General features: G+C 44.5%; 1 protein-coding gene across 1 annotated transcript in view; it reads right to left on the bottom strand.

Annotated features, from left to right (window-relative positions):
• LOC109938024 (copine-4-like) overlaps nt 1–20,435 on the bottom strand; it is a 162,219-nt gene that overhangs the window by 29,055 nt on the left and 112,729 nt on the right. The window contains exons 6-9 of the mRNA XM_048609230.1: nt 14,476–14,574; nt 14,267–14,353; nt 12,170–12,229; nt 865–998 (exon numbers count right to left, since the gene is read on the bottom strand). Of these exons, the coding sequence (XP_048465187.1) occupies nt 865–998; nt 12,170–12,229; nt 14,267–14,353; nt 14,476–14,574 (380 nt within the window). The remainder of the gene's footprint in view (nt 1–864; nt 999–12,169; nt 12,230–14,266; nt 14,354–14,475; nt 14,575–20,435) is intronic.

The raw sequence follows: 20,435 nt of genomic DNA, 5'->3' as shown, positions 1-20,435 counted from the left end.
ACACCTTGTTATCTCACATTCTCCAGCATCTGCAGTTCCTACTATCACTGGATTATCTGTTTTGGGTTGGGATCCCAACATCACAATCAAATAAAGAAAGGTTTTTCTGTGTATTTCAAAGGTGGATGCAGGTACAGTTGCAACGTTTAAAAGAGATTTGGATAAGTACATGAATGAGAAATGTTTGGAAGGATATGAGCCAAGCGCAGGTAGGTGGGACTGGTTTTAGTTTGGGCTTATGGTCGGCATGGACTAGTTGGACCGAAGGGTCCATTTACATGCTGTACGACTCTATGCCTTTACTGAAAATTCAAACTTGTTCTAAAACATCCCCCTTCCCACACCCCCAATACATATTTTGAATCGAAAGACAGATAGCCTGCACAAAAAGAAAGAAACAAGTGCCTTTCTCTTTATAAAGTCAGATTTGGAATCCTACAGTGCATTGCTGTAGGATTTACAGAGAAGAGTTTGGCAGCGGAGCAGTGAGTGTTTCAGTCATGTTCTAAAGGGATGCTTTACTGCAGGATTTACGTTGCAATATCTATAACCCAATATCAGTGAGCGAACAGACACTTCTTTCATTGACAGAGGCAGCGCGATGTAAATGTTGCAAAAGGCTAAAGTGTCACTCCCAATCCAAGGTTCGCTTTCTCACTGAAACAGCCTCTTCCTCAAATGAAGAAACTTTTATTTTTCCGGCCACAGATAGGGACCTCTTAAAAAAATGTGAGTCAGTTTCTGGTGTAATGGCCCTTAGTTATGATTGGGCAGTGAACACTGTACTGCCACCCTGCAACATCAGAGTGGCTGGGTTTGACTCTGACTAGCTTAGCAATAACAACACCACAGTGTTGATCTTACCTGTCATAGTCCTGGCAGATCTCACCCACAGCTACCAGAGCTTTCAGGTATTCGTTAGGCTGGTATGGGTGGATGTAGTGGAGGGAGCAGCTGTTTCTTGGATCCCCATTCGAGGCTGTGAAATCTATCGCGACCTGGGGAAACAAATGCATATACACACAGGCATGGCCGTAACTATCCTCTTAGACGCGACCCCGATACACCCCAGTTGAGGAATTCAGGGGCAACCATTTTGTGGTGGGAATGAGAGACTCGACAGGACAATAAGAAACAGGAGCAGGAGGAGGCCATTCAGCCCCTGAGTCTGCCTTGCCATTCATGGCTGATCCGACATTCCTCACATCCACTTTTCTGCCTTTTCCCCCCAAAATAAAACACGTGACCACACAGATTGGTCCATCAGTTACAAATACATTTTAGAGAAAGCTCAAAAAGGAATGAGGAATAAAAGAACATAGAGAGACAATGTCGGGAAGTTAATTTTGTTTGTCTTTAATTAGAACAGAATCCCTACGGTGTGGGAACAGGCCATTCGGCCCAACAAGTCCACACCGACCCTCAGAGCATCCTACCCAGACCCACCTAGTCTACACATCCCTGAACACTACAGGCAATTTAGCATGGCCAATCCACCTAACCTGCACATCTTTGGACTGTGGGAGGAAACCGGAGCACCCGGAGGAAACCCACACAGACATGGGGAGGATGTGCAAACTCCACACAGATAGTTGCCTGAGGGGAATCAAACCCAGGCCCCTGGCGCTGCGAGGTAGCAGTGCTAACCACTGAGCCACTGTGCCGCCCTAAGTTTCTCTTTAAACTTTTATAGGAAATGAATGCCACTTTCAAGGCCAGCATTTGCTGCCCTTCCCTAATTGCCCTTGAACTTAATGGTTTACTTGGCCATTTCTGACGGCAGTTATGAGTTAGCAACATGGCTTCAAGAGTGAACCAGATGGGTTTGTTACAAAAATCTTTGATGGTTGTCATGAAGACTATCACAAGGATTAGCTTTTTTTTAAAAAAACTAACCAAGTTCATATTTCACCAGTTACCGTGAAAGCATGCTTCCCAAAGCATTAACCTGGGCCTCTAGATTTCTAGTCCATTACTAGTATTTTGCCATTCCCCACAATACACATTGCACACTCCCCCCCCCACTCCCCACCCCCCCCCCCACACTCCCCACCCAATGTGGTGTGTGTACACCAGCATAGCCTTGTGTAAGGACTTTTGGACCCTGGAGCATCCTTGTGATAACATCTGAAAGCTGTTACCCAATGGGCATAAATATTACAGTATGGGCGGAGTTAGTTGGATGTCCATGGAGGATTGTCAGAGAGAAGCACATGAAAAGAATAGTCCCTCAATGATGTAACAGCCGGCTTAGAGTCTGGTATAACTCAGGTACGGTAATAGTTAGTATAAATATGCAATAAACAAGAGTTCAAAAGAAGCCTAAGCCTGAAGAAAGTTCTTGATCTTCACTTAAGACTGTTAAGAAATAGGAGCAGAAGTAGGCCATTCAGCCCATCAAGTCTGCTCCACCATTCAATGAAAATCATGGCAGATCTGATTATTCTCAACCCCACATTCCTACATTTTCCCTGTAACCCTTGAATCCCTTTTTGATTATAAATCCAAAAGGGAATCATAGGATATTCTCCTCAGCCAGTCTGAATGAGCCCAAACTCTTGAGGTGGACGAGAAACCAAACGACAAAAGATGGATTGGTTGGGTCGGATGTCTCTGAGCTGTTGTTTCAATGGAATTTATGTTGGCCTGAAGGACCACACATTGCCCATGAAGACACTGCAACGTTTGTGCAGATATTCCTTCAGATGCCACATCATGCAAAAGCGAGAACAATGGTCTTGATATCCTCATGGACTGGGGTTCAGTGTTACTGCCATTGCTAATGGGGCATGCTGGTGCACTGGTGATATCAGTGGGCTAGTAATCCTGATGGGCTGAAGTTCCAGGGGCATAATTTCAAATCCTACAATGGCAGCTGGGAGAATCAAAATTAATTGCTTCATCATCTGGAATAAAATGTTCACCTCATTTGTAATAATCCAGAGCTATTGGAATTTTGTGAAAATCCACCTGATTCACTCCTGCTCTTTGGGAGAGGATACTATTTTTACCTAGCCCTTCTTCTATACAGTCAACTCTTAATGCCCATCTGAAATAGCCAAGCAAACCCCTTCAGGGATGAATGCTGATCATTGTCCTTGCCAGCAATAACCACATCCAGTAATGGAAAAATAAATTGTCTTCAGAGAGTGCATTCTGCAGTAAAATCTCTACTCCCTGCCCAGGTGTGTGAGCATTAGCTTAAAAGAAAGGAAACCCTATAGGAAGTGAGGATTAAAAATCACCAACAAATATCAACTTATCTTATGTTATAAAAGTGAGACCAGCGGAACAATTCAATAAAAATATCTTCCCTTTGTTTTGAGTTCACTGGTTTAAATTGAAGTCAACTTTTATGATAGAGGCAGTTTGAAATCGCAACAGAAATGCTCACTGAATAATTTCCTTTTGGATTTTTTTTAGTGTAGAGGTAACAAAGGGTTACAATTTTTTGAATCCTGCTGGGTGGTGTGGACATGTGTGTCTTGGTACATGTACATTTGTTTATTTCTCTGCACATGTGTACGTGTGTTGCTTATTTATAGAAGAGCACATGGATGCCTTGAACAACAGGGTTTGAATCACAGAATGGTTACAGCACAGAGGAGGACATTCGCCCCATTGTTCCTGTACTAGCTCGCCACAAGAGCAGCTCAGCTAGTCGCTCTCCTTTGCCCTTTCTGAGCAGTTTTTAAACAAAGAACAAAGAAAAACAATGAACAATACAGCACAGGAACAGGCCCTTTGGCCCTCCAAGCCTGTGCTAACATGTTTTGCCTGGCCATACTAAAACTGTCTTCACTTACAGGATCTGTATCCCTCTATTCCCTTCCTATTCATGCATTTGTCCAGGTGCTTCTTGAATGCTGCTATTCTGTCTGCTTCCACCCCCTCCTCTGGCAGCACGTTCCAGGCACTTACCCCACTTTGTGTGAAAAACGTGCCTCCCACATCTCTTCTAAACCTCCCCCCTCGCACCTTAAACCTGTCTCCCCTAGTAATTGATCCCTCCATCCTGGGAAAAACCTCATACTTTTCACTCTATCCATGCCATTCACAATCTTATAAACTTCTATCAGATCACCCTTCAACCTCCTGCGTTCCAGTCAAAACAAACCCAATTTAACCAACCTTTCTTCATAGCTAAAATCCCCCACACCAGGCAACATCCTGGTAAACCTTTTCTGTACCCTCTCCAAAGCATCCACATCCTTCTGGTAGTGTGGTGACCAGAACTGTACACAATATTCCAAGTGTGGCCTGACTAAAGTTCTATAAAGCTGCACATAACTTGTCTATCCTTATACTCAGTGCCCCTTCCAATGAAAGGCAAACATACAAAAGGCCTTTTTTACTACCTTAGCTACCTGCACTACCACCTTCAGTGATCTGTGGACCTGCACACCCAGATCCCTCTGCATATCAATACTCATAAGTGTTCTGCCATTCACTGTATAATTTCCACCTGTAGTTGACCTTCCAAAAAAAAAATCACTTCACAATTGTCCATTTAAATGTTTTCTCTCAGCATAATGATCTAATTCTCCTATGAATCTGCTTCCACCACATTCTCTGGCAGTCTATTCCAGATCCCAGTCGCTCAGATAAAAGCAAAATACTGTGGATGCTGCAAATCTGAGACACCGCTGCACAAAACATGTTTCCTCATGCCATGAGATAGTAGGAACTTCCTCATGCCATCTCAGGTCCTTTTCTCTTTTACATTGATGGTGCATATTCGCTGATGAGAACATATTTTTCTGATTAATTCTGTTCGAACTTATTATGATTTTGAGCACAAAATGAAAACTGAAAGAACTGCAGATGATGCAAATCAGAAACAAAAAAACAGAAATTGCTGGAAAAGCTCAGCAGGTCTGGCGGCATCTGTGGAGACAAATCAGAGTTAATGTTTTGGGTCGAGTGACTCCTCCTCAGAACTCTCGAAAAACTGTTTTCTGCAGCGACTGTCTCAGATTTCCAGAATCTGCTGTATTTTGCTTTTACTTGAGTTATTAGCATCTGATTAACTCTGATATCTCTCCATAGATACTACCAGACCTGCTGAGCATTTCCAGCAATTTCAGGTTTTTTTTTTGTTTCTGATTTACATCATCTGCAGTTCTTTCAGTTTTTATTTTGTGCTCAAAATCATAATAAGCTCGAACAGAATAAATCAGAAAAATGTGTTCTCGTCAGCGAATATGCACCGTCAATGTAAAAGGGAAAAGGACCTAAGATGGCATGACGAAACATATTTTGTGCAGCAGTGTCTCAGATTTGCAGCATCCGCAGTATTATGCTTTTATTTGAGTGATTAGCATCTGATTAACTCTGATTTCTCTCCATAGATGCTATCAGACCTGCTGAGCTTCCCCAGCAATTTTGGTTTTTTGTTCATGGTTTTGAACCAACTATCAGACCATCTCTCAAGTCTTCTCTTATTCAAAGAAAACAGCCTGGATTTCCCCAAGCTGTCCACAATAAATCCTTCATCCATGGAAACCTGGTTGTGATTGCTTTTTTGCACTCCTCTAAGGCTTCACTCGCTTCCTAAAGAAAGAAGGTCTTGTCTGAGGACAATTGACTACAAAATAACAGCTGGGCACAACTCCAAACACTTTCATTTCCTCAGGTCTTTGTCCAATTCGGCTGCGCATTTTCAACAGTAGGTACTTCACACGGCACTGTCAACATTTGTCTCCCTTTTAGATCTGTTGGTCTGTGAGGCCCCCAGCACCTCCCTGCAAACCTACTGAGGGTCTCCATGGGTTTGTGTCGAGCACGGAGAGTGTTAAATTCAGTTAACAACCGCAATTGTTAGTTAAACTGACACGTCACTCTCCTCTTTCCTGAACATCAGGCGTCCTCACTGTGCCTACACCAAAGTCATTGGAGAATGAACAAAGTGTAAACAGAGGAAGCAACAGTGAGATAAATAAGAAGAAAATTGAGGCAGATGCAATGCTTAATAAAATTAGTAAACAGACAGTGATATTTCCCTGTGCATCTGTTTATTAATTTGTAATCCAATTCAGCAAGTCTGAGTGATAGAAGCAAATTTAATTACAAGTCTGTGCTTACATAATAATGCAACATAAAAACCAGTGGGCAAAATCTTAATGTTGGATTTGTGTAGAATCTCTGATCATTTCTGCATTTTAATGATGAACATATTAAGCTAAACAGTATATGAAAACAGTTATTGTTTCCCATACTAGCATGCAAATTAGGAGGAGGCTATTCGGCCCGTTGAGTTTCCGCCATTCCATTAGATTATGGCTGATCATTCCACAATTCCACCTACACCCGATAACCTATCACCCCCTTGCTTGTCAAGAATCTACCTCCCTCTGCCTTTGAAATATTCAAATACTCCTCTTCCATCACATTTTGAGGAACAGATTTCCAAAATCTTACAACTCTTAAGAGAAAAAATATCTTTTTTAGATTTTGGAACAGGAACCCCCAAGTTCTAGATTCTTCCATAAATGGAAACACTTATTCAGTATCTATGCTGTCGAGACCACTCAGGATCTTATACATTTCATTTGAGTCACCTCTTGCATTTCCAAATAGCAGTTGGTTACAAGCCTATCTATCCAACCTTTCCTCATCTGACAATAGCCCATTTCGTGTATCAGTCTAGTACACGTTCTCTGAAGTACCCCCAATGCAAGAGTGTCCTTTCTGAGATAAGGAGACCAATAATGTACACTGTACTCTTGATATGATCTCACCAAAGCCCTGCATAGCTGCGGCATAACATCTCTACTTTTCTACTCATTTCCCCTCATAACAAATGATAATATTCTATCAATGTTCCTAAGTGCTTGCAGTACCTATCAAGAATTCTTCTGCTTTCCCCTGGGCCTCTCATTAGCAGATAACAGGGTGCTGGGTGCTGGGTGCTGGATATCTACTGCCTAGCCCAGTCTTGTCAATGGTGCCACAAGTCAGAAAGGTGGTCAGAGGGACAGATGTGAGGTGAGCAGGAGGTTCAGTCATTTGGGTCAGCAGTGAGTATGAGGTATTTAGAGATGTGGGCCAACGGCAGTTAAATGGAGGTAAGTCATAGATCAGTCCTGAACTCATTGAATAGTGGAACAATCCGAGGGACTGAATAACCTACTCCTGTTCCTTTGTTCCTATGAGTGGGAGGTAAGCAGTCATATTTGTTTACTGTATATTTCAACAGGTATGTTATCATAAAAGGTTTATCGTATACCAATATAAGAATTTTGCAACATAAAGCATTTCAACATGCAGAGTATGGTATTTAATGTAATTTTTGATAGGGAGAAAGCCCTTACAGAGCTTAACTCCAGCTTTTACTTCAGTTTTAAGGGAAAATCTTTTTCACTCAAACTTGCAATTTTCAGGAATACAAATATAACTTTAAGTGAGGACATGCCTCTTCTAAATACAAGCTGTATGTAGAACATAGAATATAGAACAGTATAGCACAGTACAAGCCCTTCAGCCCACAATGTTGTGTGAACCTATTATTATACTTTAAGATCTTTGCAAACTCTTTGTTTGAGGTTTGAGTTATAAGGAAAGGCTTAATAGGCTGTGACATTTTTCACTGGAGAGTAGGAGGTTGAAAGGAGACCTTATAGAAGTTTATAAAGTAATGAGTAATTGTCTTTTGCCTAGGATGGAGGATTTTAAGACTAGGGCACACATTTTTAAGGTGAGAGAATAGAGATTTAAAAAAGATATCAGGGGCAAATTTTTTACACAGAAGATGGCTCAAGTGTGCAGAGGATGTGGGTATAATTACAACTTTGAAAGACATTTGGATAAGTACATGAATAGCAAGGTTTGGAGGAATATAGGCCAGGAGCAGGTAGGTGATGCTAGTTTAGTTTGGGATTATGTTCAGCATGGACTGGTTGGACCGAAGGGTCTATTTCCATGCTGTATTACTCTATGACTCTATGTGAACAATACAGATATCCACTCATACTAATATACTGCAGCTGCAACACATCACCCTCCTTAGCACCTTTATCGTGTTCTATTAAACTAATTATATTTCAATTTTGGAAATATCACTCAACTATATTGTTATCTATGATGTACAATGTTATTTAATGCAATATTTTTATCTCCCACCTATTGGTTTCATCTACGATCTCCCCTTAGAGGGTAAAATCTTAAAATCTAACAAGAAATCACCTACCTGCTCTTTTAGATACTGGCTTTGAACACTCGCCAGCTACTGGTAGCTGAAAAATGGTATAAAATACAACACTTCCTTTCCCCTCTGCAATGAGTTCTCACCTGCACTAAATTCACAAGGTCACACTCAGTCCTCATTGTCCCCAAAGCCTGGCTACTTTTATAGAATGCGGGGAACTCACACCCAAGTTCTAAGTGCTCACTCAGCTTCTGCCACATCAAGTAACACCTCTTCAGGTAACCACTTTCCACTGAGTGACAGACCTGAAACTGGAAGACAGTTTCTTTTGAACTAGGCTTACAGTTTGTGGGTTTCAGATCAGAATGTGACTCTCAATCTAATTTAGAGCTCAAGAGAAAAAACTTACCAGATTCCCATGTTAGTACTCATTCCTTGTTTTCTCCATTTTGTGCTCCCACACTCAAGTGGTAGGGAGCACTGAATGTGGATTCATTGAAAGGCCTGTACATTTGATTTGATGGAATGTGATGCCAGTTGGAGGGGTTGGTAGGTTTCAGTGGCAGGCCATGTTAATTGTGTTGCTAATGGGGGATACTATGGACTGGCGAAATGTGGATTGGTCACTTTGCTCAACACAGATGGATGATGGGATTGGGGTGTGGGAGCAAGGGATCCTGCTCCTCCACAGTATCTGCAACACCCACTTTGGTGAGAAAGCAAGGAAACAGGATACAATTCCAACGAAAAGAAAGGAAGTTAAGGAAAAGCACTGTGATGAAGAGCTGAGTTGTTTGCTCAATGCCACACATTCTGGTGTCCTCACACACTGCTTTAACAGACCTTTCCCGATCGCGTGACAAGCAGGTTCCAAATTAAAATATCTGTCAATGTGACACTCTCCCACTCGCATTTCAATCCAAATCATGGATTTCCTTTTGCAGCCACTCCCATTATGGTAAAACTGAGTGAGACTGGAGGCTGAGTTTTCTAAAGCAGGGTTACAGGAGAAGCTTAAAATCATTGATTCACAGGACATTTTGCTTCCTGTTTCATCAGCCTTTAGATCTTCAAACTCATAAATTTCGTACCCATACTGTCTCCTTCTTGTCACTTGGAATCAGATTTCATTTGAAAATTGCTCCACTGAAGCGCTTTGGCACTCTTCACTTAAAGGGTGCTATGTAAATGAAAGTTGTTGTTGTCATCGCTGGCAAATTTTAGGAATGCTACTTGGGGAGAGCAAGGGTCAGGCAAGGGGAGGGTAAACTATTGATTCATCGCTGCAGCCAACTTTTTCCAAGACATTGGGTGCACAGCAATAATAAGTGTTTATATAGCATCTTTAGCATTGTGCTAAGTCCCAAAGCGCTTGGAGCGTTACAAAGCAGAATCTGACACTGAGCTATGTACGCTGAGTGTGGCGCAGGTGGCTGACAGAAGGGTCTAGGCCCGAAACATCAGCCTTTCTGCTCCTATGATGCTGCTTGGCCTGCTGTGTTCATCCAGCTCTGCACCTTGTTGTCTCTTGAGCTTGGGCAGTAAGGTAGGTTTTAAAGGATAGTACAGATGGAGAGGTTTAGTGAGGGAATTCCAGAGCTTAAACTCTGCACAGCTGAAGGCACAGTGCCAACAGTGAGGGGCCCGACATCAGCGGCGTACAAGGAGCCAGAATGAGGGCAGTGCAGAGACATTGGAGGGTGGTGAGGTTGGTGGAGATGATGGACATGGGGCTTTTGGGGGGAGGTTGGGGGGGTGGGGAAGAATGGAGAAATTTGAAAACTTAAGGCGAGAAATTTAAAACGGAGGCGTTGCTCGACTGGGAACCAACGTGGGTTGGCAAGCAACAGTAGAATGGGACTCGCTGTGAGATTTAGACATTCGCAGTCTTACAGAGGGAGCAGATTAGGAAGGTTGGCAGCTACCACAGAATGGCCAGCGCTGGAACCGGCGCCAATCTCCCGGTGCCCGGCAAAACAAACCAGGAGATTTCAGGACAATGGTTTATGTGATCACCAGCAAGTGATCTTCGTGCATCATCACCCCTCACCCCACTCCCAAACCAGGAGGGAGGGTCCCACATCACCGGCTGGGAAATGTAATCTCTCCCTATCCCTGATAAAACAAGTTGTAGAGCTGGATGAACACAGCAGGCCAAGCAGCTTCAGAGGAGCAGGAAGGCTGACGTTTCGGGTCTAGACCCTTCTTCAGAAATGGGGGAGGGGAAGGGGATTCTGAAATAAATAGGGAGAGAGGGGGGAGGCGGATAGAAGATGGATAGAGGAGAAGATAGGTGGAGAGGAAACAGACAGGTCAAAGAGGCGGGGATGGAGCCAGTAAAGGTGAGTGCAGGTGGGGAGTTAGGATGGGGATTGGTCAGTCCAGGGAAGACAGACAGGTCAAGGAGGCGGGGATGGAGCCAGTAATGGTGAGTGTAGGTAGGGAGTTAGGATGGGGATTGGTCAGTCCAGGGAAGACGGACAGGACAAGGAGGCGGGGATGAGGCTGGTAGGTAGGAGGTGGGGGTGGGGCTTGGGGTGGGAGGAGTGGATAGGTGGGAGAAAGGACAGACAGATTAGGGAGGAGGGGACGAGCTGTGCTGGTTTTGGGATGCGGTCGGGGGCGGGGAGATTTTGAAGCTTGTGAAGTCCACATTGATACTATTAGGCTGCAGGGTTCCCAAGGGCATGTTAGCAAGGTGGTGAAAAAGGCACTTACCTTCATCAATCACGGCATAGATTACAAAAATGGGGAAGCCATGTTGGAGTTGTATAGAACTTTTGTGAGAGCACAGCTAGAGTACTGCATGCAGTTCTGCTTGCTACATTACAGGAAGGATGTGACTGCACTGGAGGGAGTGCAGAGGAGATTCACCAGGATATTGTGTGGGATGGTTCTGAGGATAGGTTGGATAGGCTTCGGTTGTTTGCATTGGAGCAGAGAAAACTGATGGGCGAGCTGATTGAGGTGTACAGGATTATGAGGGGTATGGACAGAGTGCATAAGGAGCAGCTGTTCCCCTGAATTAAAGGGTTAGTTACGAGGGGTCATGGGTGCAAGGTGAGGGGCAGGAGGTTGAGAAGGGATGTGAAGAAAAACCTTTTTGACCCAGAGGGTGGTGATGGTTTGGAACGTGCTGCCTGGGAGGGTGGTAGAGGCAAGTTGCCTCATATCCTTTGAAAAGCATCTGCATGAGCACTTGGCACGTCATAACATTCACGGCTACGGGCCAAGTGCTGGTAAATTGGATTAGGTTGAACGTCAGGTGTTTCTCACCTGTTGGTGTAGACTTGATGGGCCAAAGGATCTCTTCTGCACAGTATGATTCTTCGAGTTTGAGAAGAATAGACTTTCAGAGGACAATATGGCTGGCATGGGTGTGGTGTGGAGACATGACTGGTCACAGGGGAAATGTCAGGGGTGGAGCTAAAGGTTGACAGTAGTTTCTGGATGTGGTAGACGGCAAATTCAGTGACAGGTCAGAAAGGCAGCAGCAACGTGGACTAGAATGGAGCACTGAATGGCCACACAGCATCCCGATTCTAATTCCATTGGAGTTTTGTTTCTTTAACCACTCTATTCTGCTCGGGGCCTGACGCCCCCTCACCCCTCAGGAAGTCTCTCAGCATTGAGGCGTTTCAGTGTTAGCTAGACATGAAAAGAGAAGGGTTTACAGGTAGACTGTGTCAATATTTCCTTGCCCTCATCAATCTCTGAGGGGGCCCTGATTTGGACTTTCCACTCTGAGCTCCACAGTTGCTGCAGCAGCTCTCCTTAATTAAGAATCTCATGGCCTTTGCTGAGTGTTTTGTTCGATGTATGAGTTTGAAGCCTCAACAAGTCGAACGCTCCACATCGGAGACAGGGGGAAGACCACTTGATTGTGTGGTACTCTCTGCTCAGCCTCAAACACCAATCGTTCGAATACTCGTGCCCATTAATAACCGACTCAACAGTTATAGCAGCAAAGGGGCAGGGCTGGATTTATAATCGGATTAAAATCTGTAATGAAGAGTCACTTACTGTAAACTGAATCTGACACCCGCCCATGATGTAATCGAGGAACGAGTGCATCTTGTGGATCTGCAGGTCAGGAAGAAAGGTCATTACTTTAAGCAGCAGAATCAGAGCCTTCACTCAGATGCTGTTAACGAGAGTCACTATCATGTTAAAACACTTGAAGGTGTGTGGGCAACATGATGACGAAAGGCTCCTTAGACTACACTTTCCAAACCCACTGCTACCATTTTTTACTGTAGCAGAAACCTAGGGTTCACTGCCACAAGGTGTTATTGCTTAGAGCTTTCAGGACTCAGATTGAGTAAAGGTAATGAGGACCATGCAGGTAAGGCACTGAACAGAATTGAGTTGGAGATCAGATGTGATCTAAGTGAATGATGGAACAGGTTGGGAGGGGCTGAATGGCCTCCCCATGAGGAAAGGTTGAGCAGGGTGGGTCAATACCAATTGGACTTCTAAGGAATGAAATCTTATTAAAATTGAGAATATCCTGAGGGGGCCTTGACGTTGGGAAGGCGTTCCCACTTCGCGGGGTGTCTGGAATGAGGGAGAACAGTTTAAAAATAAGAGGTCTCCATTTCAGACCGAGATGAGGAGAAATGTTTCCTCTCAGAGGGTCATGACTTTGCGGCATTCTCTTCCTCAAGGAGCAGTGAAAGCTGAATAATTGAGTGTATTCAAGGCCGAAGAGGGAGAGATTCTGATCAACAAGTGTGCTAAGGGTTAGGGGGAGACTGGCAAGTGTAGGTGAGTCCACATTCACATCAGCCAAACCATCAAAAGGCAAAGGGGGCTCGAGGGGACAAGAGGCTGATTCCTGTTTGTAACTGCCTTGTGTTCCCGTGTAGGAGTTCACAGCAGCTAACGCTAATTGAAAAATGACGTTCGTCCATTTGCTATGTGCATGACCCAGTGACACAGAGAAATCCGCCCAGTTCCTTTAGCCTCATGGAGAAAGGTTTGCATACCCCAAACTGAAAATTTCTCTCTCCCTGAGGTTTACTTTGCTGACAGGAGCGAGGTAGGGGTAGTCAAAGCAGGTGCCAAGACCCAGACTCTACAATATCCCAAAAAGCAAAATGCCAACAATAGAGAGCTGCCCCATGGGGTGTTGGGGAGGGGGCTGTGAACTGGGGATGGGCAGGGGTGTTGGTGGGGTGGCTAAGGAGCAGAAAGAGTCCAATGGTTAGCCAAACTATAGAAAAAACACATCTCATTGTTCAGTGGGTTCATAAGAAACTGGAGTAGACCATTTGGTTCTTCAAGCCTGCTTCTCCATTCCATAAGATAAAGATAAGCCTTCAACTATAATTCCACGCTTCTGGTTCAGAAGAGATTTATCAGGTTATTGCCTGGATTGGAGGGTTTGAGGTATAAGGAGAGGCTGGATAGGCTGGGACTTTTTTCTCTGGAGCATAGGAGGCTGAGCGGTAACCTTGTAGAGGTTTATAAGGTCATGAGGGGCACAGACAAGGTGAATAGCAAGTGTCTTTTCCCTAAAGTGGGGGATTTCAAGACTAGGGGGCATATTTTTAAGGTGAGAGGAGAAAGATGTAAAAAAAGACATGAGGGGCAGCTTTTTCACATGGAAAGTGGCTCATGTGTGAAATGAACTTTTAGAACAAGTGGTGGATGCAGGTGCAGTTACAACAATTAAAAGACATTTAGAAAATTATACGAATAAGAAATGTTTAGAGGGATATGGGCCGAACGCAGGCAGGTGGGACTAGTTTCATTTCAGATTATGGTTGGCATGGACTGGTCAGATCAAAGGGTCTATTTCCATGATGTATGACTCTATGGGTCATGACATAACATATCCCTTAATTCTCTTCGTGTCCAAAATCCTACTGATTTCATTGTTGAGTACAACAACTGAGCATCCACAGGTAAGGAATTCCAAACATTCACAACTCTGTGTGCAAAGAGATTTCTCTTCAACCCAGGCCAAAACCCCAACTCCTGTAGTGTGACCGTGACCTGTATAGATCAAGACTCTTCAATCTGGGGGAAACAGTCTGTCACAGTCTACTGAATTGGGTCGTCTACTTTTGGTTTTCACATCTACAGGCAGTCAGAGGCAGAAGAAGGGAGACTCACTTTACAGAGGTTGAGAATGACGATGCCAGAGTTCTTATAGTTTTTCTTCTTGACTTTGTATTTGTGGTTGATGCATTCCCATTGAACCTGCAATGAGATAAAGACAGGGACAACAGAGCTTATTGGTTTTACAGTAGTGTGGAGCTAACAGAGCTAATACATTTCTGTAGAAGTATGAAATGCTCAAATGTAAAAAGTGCTTCCCCTACCTGTCTGCCATCCATCGCTCCACGCATTTCTGAAAAGGTCGAAGTGAATTCTCCAATAAAGTCATGCTTACCATTGGAGTCCCAATCCCAGACTATCAACTGAAAAGGCAAGAATACGCAGGTACATTCACAGACAGCCAATGCTTCAATAATACATTCATCTCATTTGCTTACAACTCATTTGCACACTCTTCAGAAGATGAAACTAAAAATTACTTATATACTTACAAAACATCAAGTTGTACAGGAGCAGGAGTAAGCCAGTAATCCCTTTGAGCCTGCATTACAATTTAATACAAATGCCTGGCCTGTTGTGTTCATCCAGCTCTACACCTTGTTATCTAATTTAATACAAATATTCTGATTGTGGTCTGATCTCCACCTGCCCTCAACAGACTCTCTTGTTGGTCAGAAATCTATCTATCTCTGCCTTAGAAATAGTCCATGTCCCAGCTTCCCCACTATCTAGGGAAGAGAGTTCCAAAAACTCATGGCACTCTGAGAAACAAATTTCTCCACATCTCCCTCTTAAATTTGAGGCCCTTTAAGCAACATCCCTTAGTTCCAGCCTCTCCCAAAAGGGAAACACCTTTTCAGAATCCACCTTGTCAGGATCTTTTTGTTTCAATAACATCACCTCATTCTTCTAAACTCTAAAGGATACGATTTCAGGACCTGTATCTAAGGAAGGATGTGCTGATGTTGCTGAGGGTTCAAAGGAGGTTTGCAAGAATGATCCTGGGGATGAAGGGCTTGTTATATGAAGGGCAGCTGGGGACTCTGGGACTGTACTGGATAGATTGTAGAAGGATAAGGGGGGGATCTGTTTAAAACTTACAGAATACTGAGAGATCTGGTTGGAGTGGACGTGGAGATATTTTCACTCAGAGGTGAGACTATGATCCAAGGGCACAGCCTCAGAACGAAGAGATGAGCCTTCAGAACTGAGATGAGGAGGAATTTCTTCAGCCAGGGAGTGAACTCATTGTCACAGAGGGCTGTGGAAACCAAGTCATTCAGTGTCTTTAAGATGCTCTTGACAAAGGTTCTTGATTACTAAATGGATCAAGGGTTACAGGAAGTAGGCAGGAGAATGGGGTTGAGAAACAGTTCAGCCATGACCGAATGGTGAAACAGACTCAATGGGCCAAATGGCCTAATTCTGCTCCTACATTTTATGGTCCAGCCTGTCAGGCCTTAACTCATATGATGATTCCCTCAGTCCAGACCACAGAGTCATGGATATCCACAGCACAGTAAAAGGCCCTTCAGCCCAACAAATCTGGGGTCTAGGCCTGAAACATCAGCCTTCCCGCTCCTCTGATGCTGCTTGGCCTGCTGTGTTCATCCAGCTCTACACCTTGTTATCTCAGATTCTCCAACATCTGCAGTTCCTACTATCTCTGAAACAATTTTAACCCCACTGCGAAGCCATTTTCTGAAGAAGGGTCTAGGCCCGAAACGTCAGCCTTCCTGCTCCTCTGATGCTGCTTGGCCCGCTGTGTTCATCCAGCTCTACACCTTGTTATCTCAGATTCTCCAGCATCTGCAGTTCCTACTATCTCAAAAACAACCACTTAATTGTTCTCATCCCATTTTCAAGCACTTGGCCCATAGCCTGTATAACTGGCATTACAAGTGCACATCTGAATATGTCTTAAATATTATGAGGGTTTCTGCCTCTCCCACTTTTATGATTAGTGAGTGCCAGATTCCCACAACTCTCTGTGCAAAAAAAAACCCTCATGTCTCCTCTAAACCTCCTGCCCCTTACCTTAAATATAAATATTTAAAGGTGTGTAACTCACATAAAAATGTCAAATATTCTTGGAGTACTGGGCACGGCTGAGGATAATAGAGAGGTAAATTTACTGTATTGATTCATTGGAAAGTTGCGTTTGTGGTCATTTGAATATATGTATATACCGCAATAAACCAGTTTTAATTCAGTATTGACTCTCCTATGAGCTGGACACTATTTTAGTCTGTTCTGCAAACATATCACATTAAGGTGGGATTGTGGGTGCCCTCAACAAAACAAATTTGGGTTGGATAAGCTAATAACAATCCTGCAGATATTTACAAGATATTTATTTTGCTGAGCAATTGTTTTAAAAGTTCAGTCTTCATGGAAAGGCAGTTTATAAATGTGACTGAAACAAACATGAAGAATGCTAGAGAAATTCATCAGGCCTGGTGGCATATCTGGAGAGAAAGACAGAGTTAATGATTCAAGTTCAGTATGGCTTCTTCAGAACTGAAAGTTGTTGGAAAATTGGACTGATAGAGGCAGGGGCCCAGGGTTGCTCGTGGTGGAGAAAAGGAGATATAAATCAGAAACAGTAGGAACTGCCAGTCCTGGAGTCTGAGATAATAAGGTCTGGAGCTGGATGAACATAGCTGGTCAGCAGCATCAGAGGAGCAGGAAAGCTGACTTTTCGGGTCTGGACCCTTCTTCAGAAATGGGGGAGGGGAAGGGGACTCTGAAATAAATAGAGAGAGAGGGGGAGGCGATGATGGAAGTTGGATAAAGGAGCAGATAGGTGGAGAGGAGACAGACAGGTCAAGGAGGCGGGGATGGAGCCAGTAAAGGTGAGTGTAGGTGGGGAGTTAGGTTGGGGGTTGGTCAGTTGAGAGAAGACGGACAGGTCAAGGAGGCGGGGATGAAGTTAGTAGGTAGGAAGTGGGGTTGGGGGTGGTCAGTGAGGTGGGAGGAGCGGATAGGTGGGAGAAAAGACAGACAGGTCAAGGAGTCGGGGACGAGATGGGCTGGTTTTGGGATGAGGTCGGGGGAGGGGAGATTTTGAAACTTGTGAAATCCACATTGATACCATTGGGCTGCAGGGTTCCCAAGCGAAATAGGAGGTGCTGTTCCTGCAGCCTTCGGGTGGCATCATTGTGGCATTGCAGGAGGCCCAGGATGGACATGTCGTCCAAGGAGTGGGAGGGGGAGGGGGAGTTGAAGTGGTTCGCGACTGGGAGGTGCAGTCGTTTGTCACAAACCGAGCGTAGGTGTTCCGCAAAGCGGTCTCCAAGCCTCCGCTTGGTTTCCCCGATGTAGAGGAGGCCACATCAGGAACAGCATATACAATATACCACATTAGCAGATGTGCAGGTGAACATCTGTTTGATGTGGAAGGTTTTCTTGGGGCCTGGGATGGAAGTGAGGGGGGAGGTGTAGGGGCAGGTGTAGCACTTCCTGCGGTTGCAGGGAAAAGTGCCGTGGGTGGTAGGGCTAGTGGGGAGTGTGGAGCGGATGAGGCAGTCACGGAGAGAGCGGTCCCTTCGGAAGGCAGATAAGGGTGGGGAGGGAAAAATGTCCTTGGTAGTGGGATCAGTTTAAGTGTGTAAGGGAGAGAATTGGTCCTTTTTGCTAAGTGTAAAATAAATGAGCTACAAAAACAATATGGCTGTGGGGAAAGTGGAGGACAGAATGTAAGGGGAATGGAAAACAGACAAAATGTGGACAGTTTCAACTGAAGCTGGCCCAGGAGTGTATGGCACGCCCAAGATTTTGCATGCTCGGCTTCAACCAAAAGACACACGCTGTCAGGCATTTTGCATAAGTCTGAGCAACACCTCAGTCCCAAACCACCAGAGATTGCAGAAAGCTGCTGGTGCTGTGTGCTATGCTCTAAGGGAGAAAATAGAGCAAGAGCTGAAGTGACCAGAGACAGAGAACCTGATCACAAATGTCGATCAGTATAACTGAGCTCCTCCCACAGGTTTAGCACCAAAGGCAAATGGTTGTTTAAGATCCTGTGCGTTAGAAGGGTAAAGCACAGTAAGGCGTTTCGATAATCACAAAGAGCACACTTACAGCCAGTAGATGTGAATATATGGTGATTTGATTAGGTATTATGAGCATGTGTGCAAATTTGAATACAGTTCATAATGTAATTATGCATACTTATGTAAAGTAGAATGAACACTGTCGGATACAGAGGAGAATCTGTAAATGCGTAATCTTTTTATTGGAAACCTTTTAGAATCATGGAGTCATACGGCATGGAAACAGACCTTTCTGTCCAACCAGTCCATGCTGACCATAATCCCAAACTAAACTTGTCCCACTTTCCTGCACTTGGCCCATACCCCTCCAAATCTTTCCTATTCATGTACTTATCTAAGTGTCTTTTAAACATTATAAATGTACCCGTATCCACCACTTCCTCTGGAAGTTCATTCCACACACAAACCACTCGCTGTGTAAAGAAATTGCCAGAAAATGATATAAAACTATTGTTTTGTAGCAAATCAGGGAGTTGTGAGCCATCTTTGAAGGGTACACCTCGCATGCGTGCAGAAATAAACACTAAGACAAAGAAACGTCAGTCCTGTTCGGTCTTTGAGAGACCATATAAACAATGTCCCTTTCAGCAAGGATTATAAAGTAATTGTAAATTGTCTACAAGAATGTCATCCAGCCAATAGTTTGCAAAACACTGGGGAACTATTGACTATGTTGTCAGCAGGCCAGATGTTTTTCAAAACTACATCTAACAAGTGCCTATCTCCAAGTTGAATTAGATGATGATTCAAAGTCATTTTTGAATACCCAGATGGGTCAGTTTCATTTTCATTGACTACCATTTGGCTGTTGATCCAGGCGCTGGAATCTTTGAGGGCTGAGGAATCAAATCTTTCAAGAAATTCACGGAGGAGAGTGCTATTTGGATGACAGCATTATTTCATCTCTAAATCGGCAGATGCGCGGTGACAGGCTGAAGGTATCTTTTCAACATTTGGAAAAGCACAGTGTCCAGGTGGAGAAAATCAGATGCAAAATGTTTCAAAATTCTATAGAGTAATTTGGGTCACAGGGTTAACAGCCAGAATAGCACTAGAGTAAAGACAAAGATATTTATCCCTCAGTGATAAATATCTCGATATATCACTGTACACACATTGGTCGCTGTATTTCCTGTATTGCAACAGTGTACCCACACTTCCAAACTATACCATTGGTTTTATGTACGCTGGGAAGTCCTGAAGTTGTGAAAGTTGCTATATAAATGTAATTTTTAAGCCAGAGATTTGTGTACTTTTCCAGCATGTAGCAATCAGCGAAGCAGAGAGTAATATTTTGCTTCTTGACCAGTCCATCCCACAACCTATTCCCAATTCCTTCGCCTCCGCTGCATCTGCTCCCAGGATGAAGCATTCCACTCCCGTACATCTCAGTTGTCCTCGTTTTTCAAGGACCGTAACTTCCCCCCCTCGGTGGTCGAGAACGCCCTCAACCGTGTCTCCCACGTCTCCCGCACCTCATCCCTCACACCCCGTCCACGCAATAAGAACCAAAAAAGAATCCCCCTCGTCCTCACGTACCACCCCACCAACCTCCGGATCCAACGCATCATCCTCCGACACTTCCGCCATCTGCAATCCGACCCCACCACCAAAGACATCTTTCCCTCCCCACCCTTATCTGCTTTCCGGAGGGACAACTCTCTCCGTGACTCCCTTGTCCGCTCCACACTCCCCTCCAGCTCCACCACACCCGGCACTTTTCCCTGCAACCGCAGGAAGTGCTACACCTGCCCCCATACCTCCTCCCTCACCCCCATCCCAGGCCCCAAGAAGACTTTCCACATCAAGCAGATGTTCACCTGCACATCTGCCAATGTGGTATACTGCATCCGCTGTACCCGGTGTGGCTTCCTCTACATCGGGGAAACCAAGCGGAGGCTCGGGGACCGCTTTGCAGAACACCTACGCTCGGTTCGCAATAAACAACTGCACCTCCCAGTCGCGAACCATTTCAACTCCCCCTCCCATTCCTCAGACGACATGTCCATCCTGGGCCTCCTGCAGTGCCACAACGATGCCACCCGAAGGTTGCAGGAACAGCAACTCATATTCCGCTTGGGAACCCTGCAGCCCAATGGTATCAATGTGGATTTCACAAGTTTCAAAATCTCCCCTCCCCCTACCGCATCCCAAAACCAGTCCAGCTC

Source organism: Rhincodon typus, chromosome 2, assembly GCF_021869965.1.
Source record: "Rhincodon typus isolate 14 chromosome 2, sRhiTyp1.1, whole genome shotgun sequence".
Lineage (NCBI taxonomy): Eukaryota > Metazoa > Chordata > Chondrichthyes > Orectolobiformes > Rhincodontidae > Rhincodon > Rhincodon typus.
Note: the sequence above shows the minus strand (reverse complement) of the source record. Positions and strands in the feature narration are given on the sequence as shown.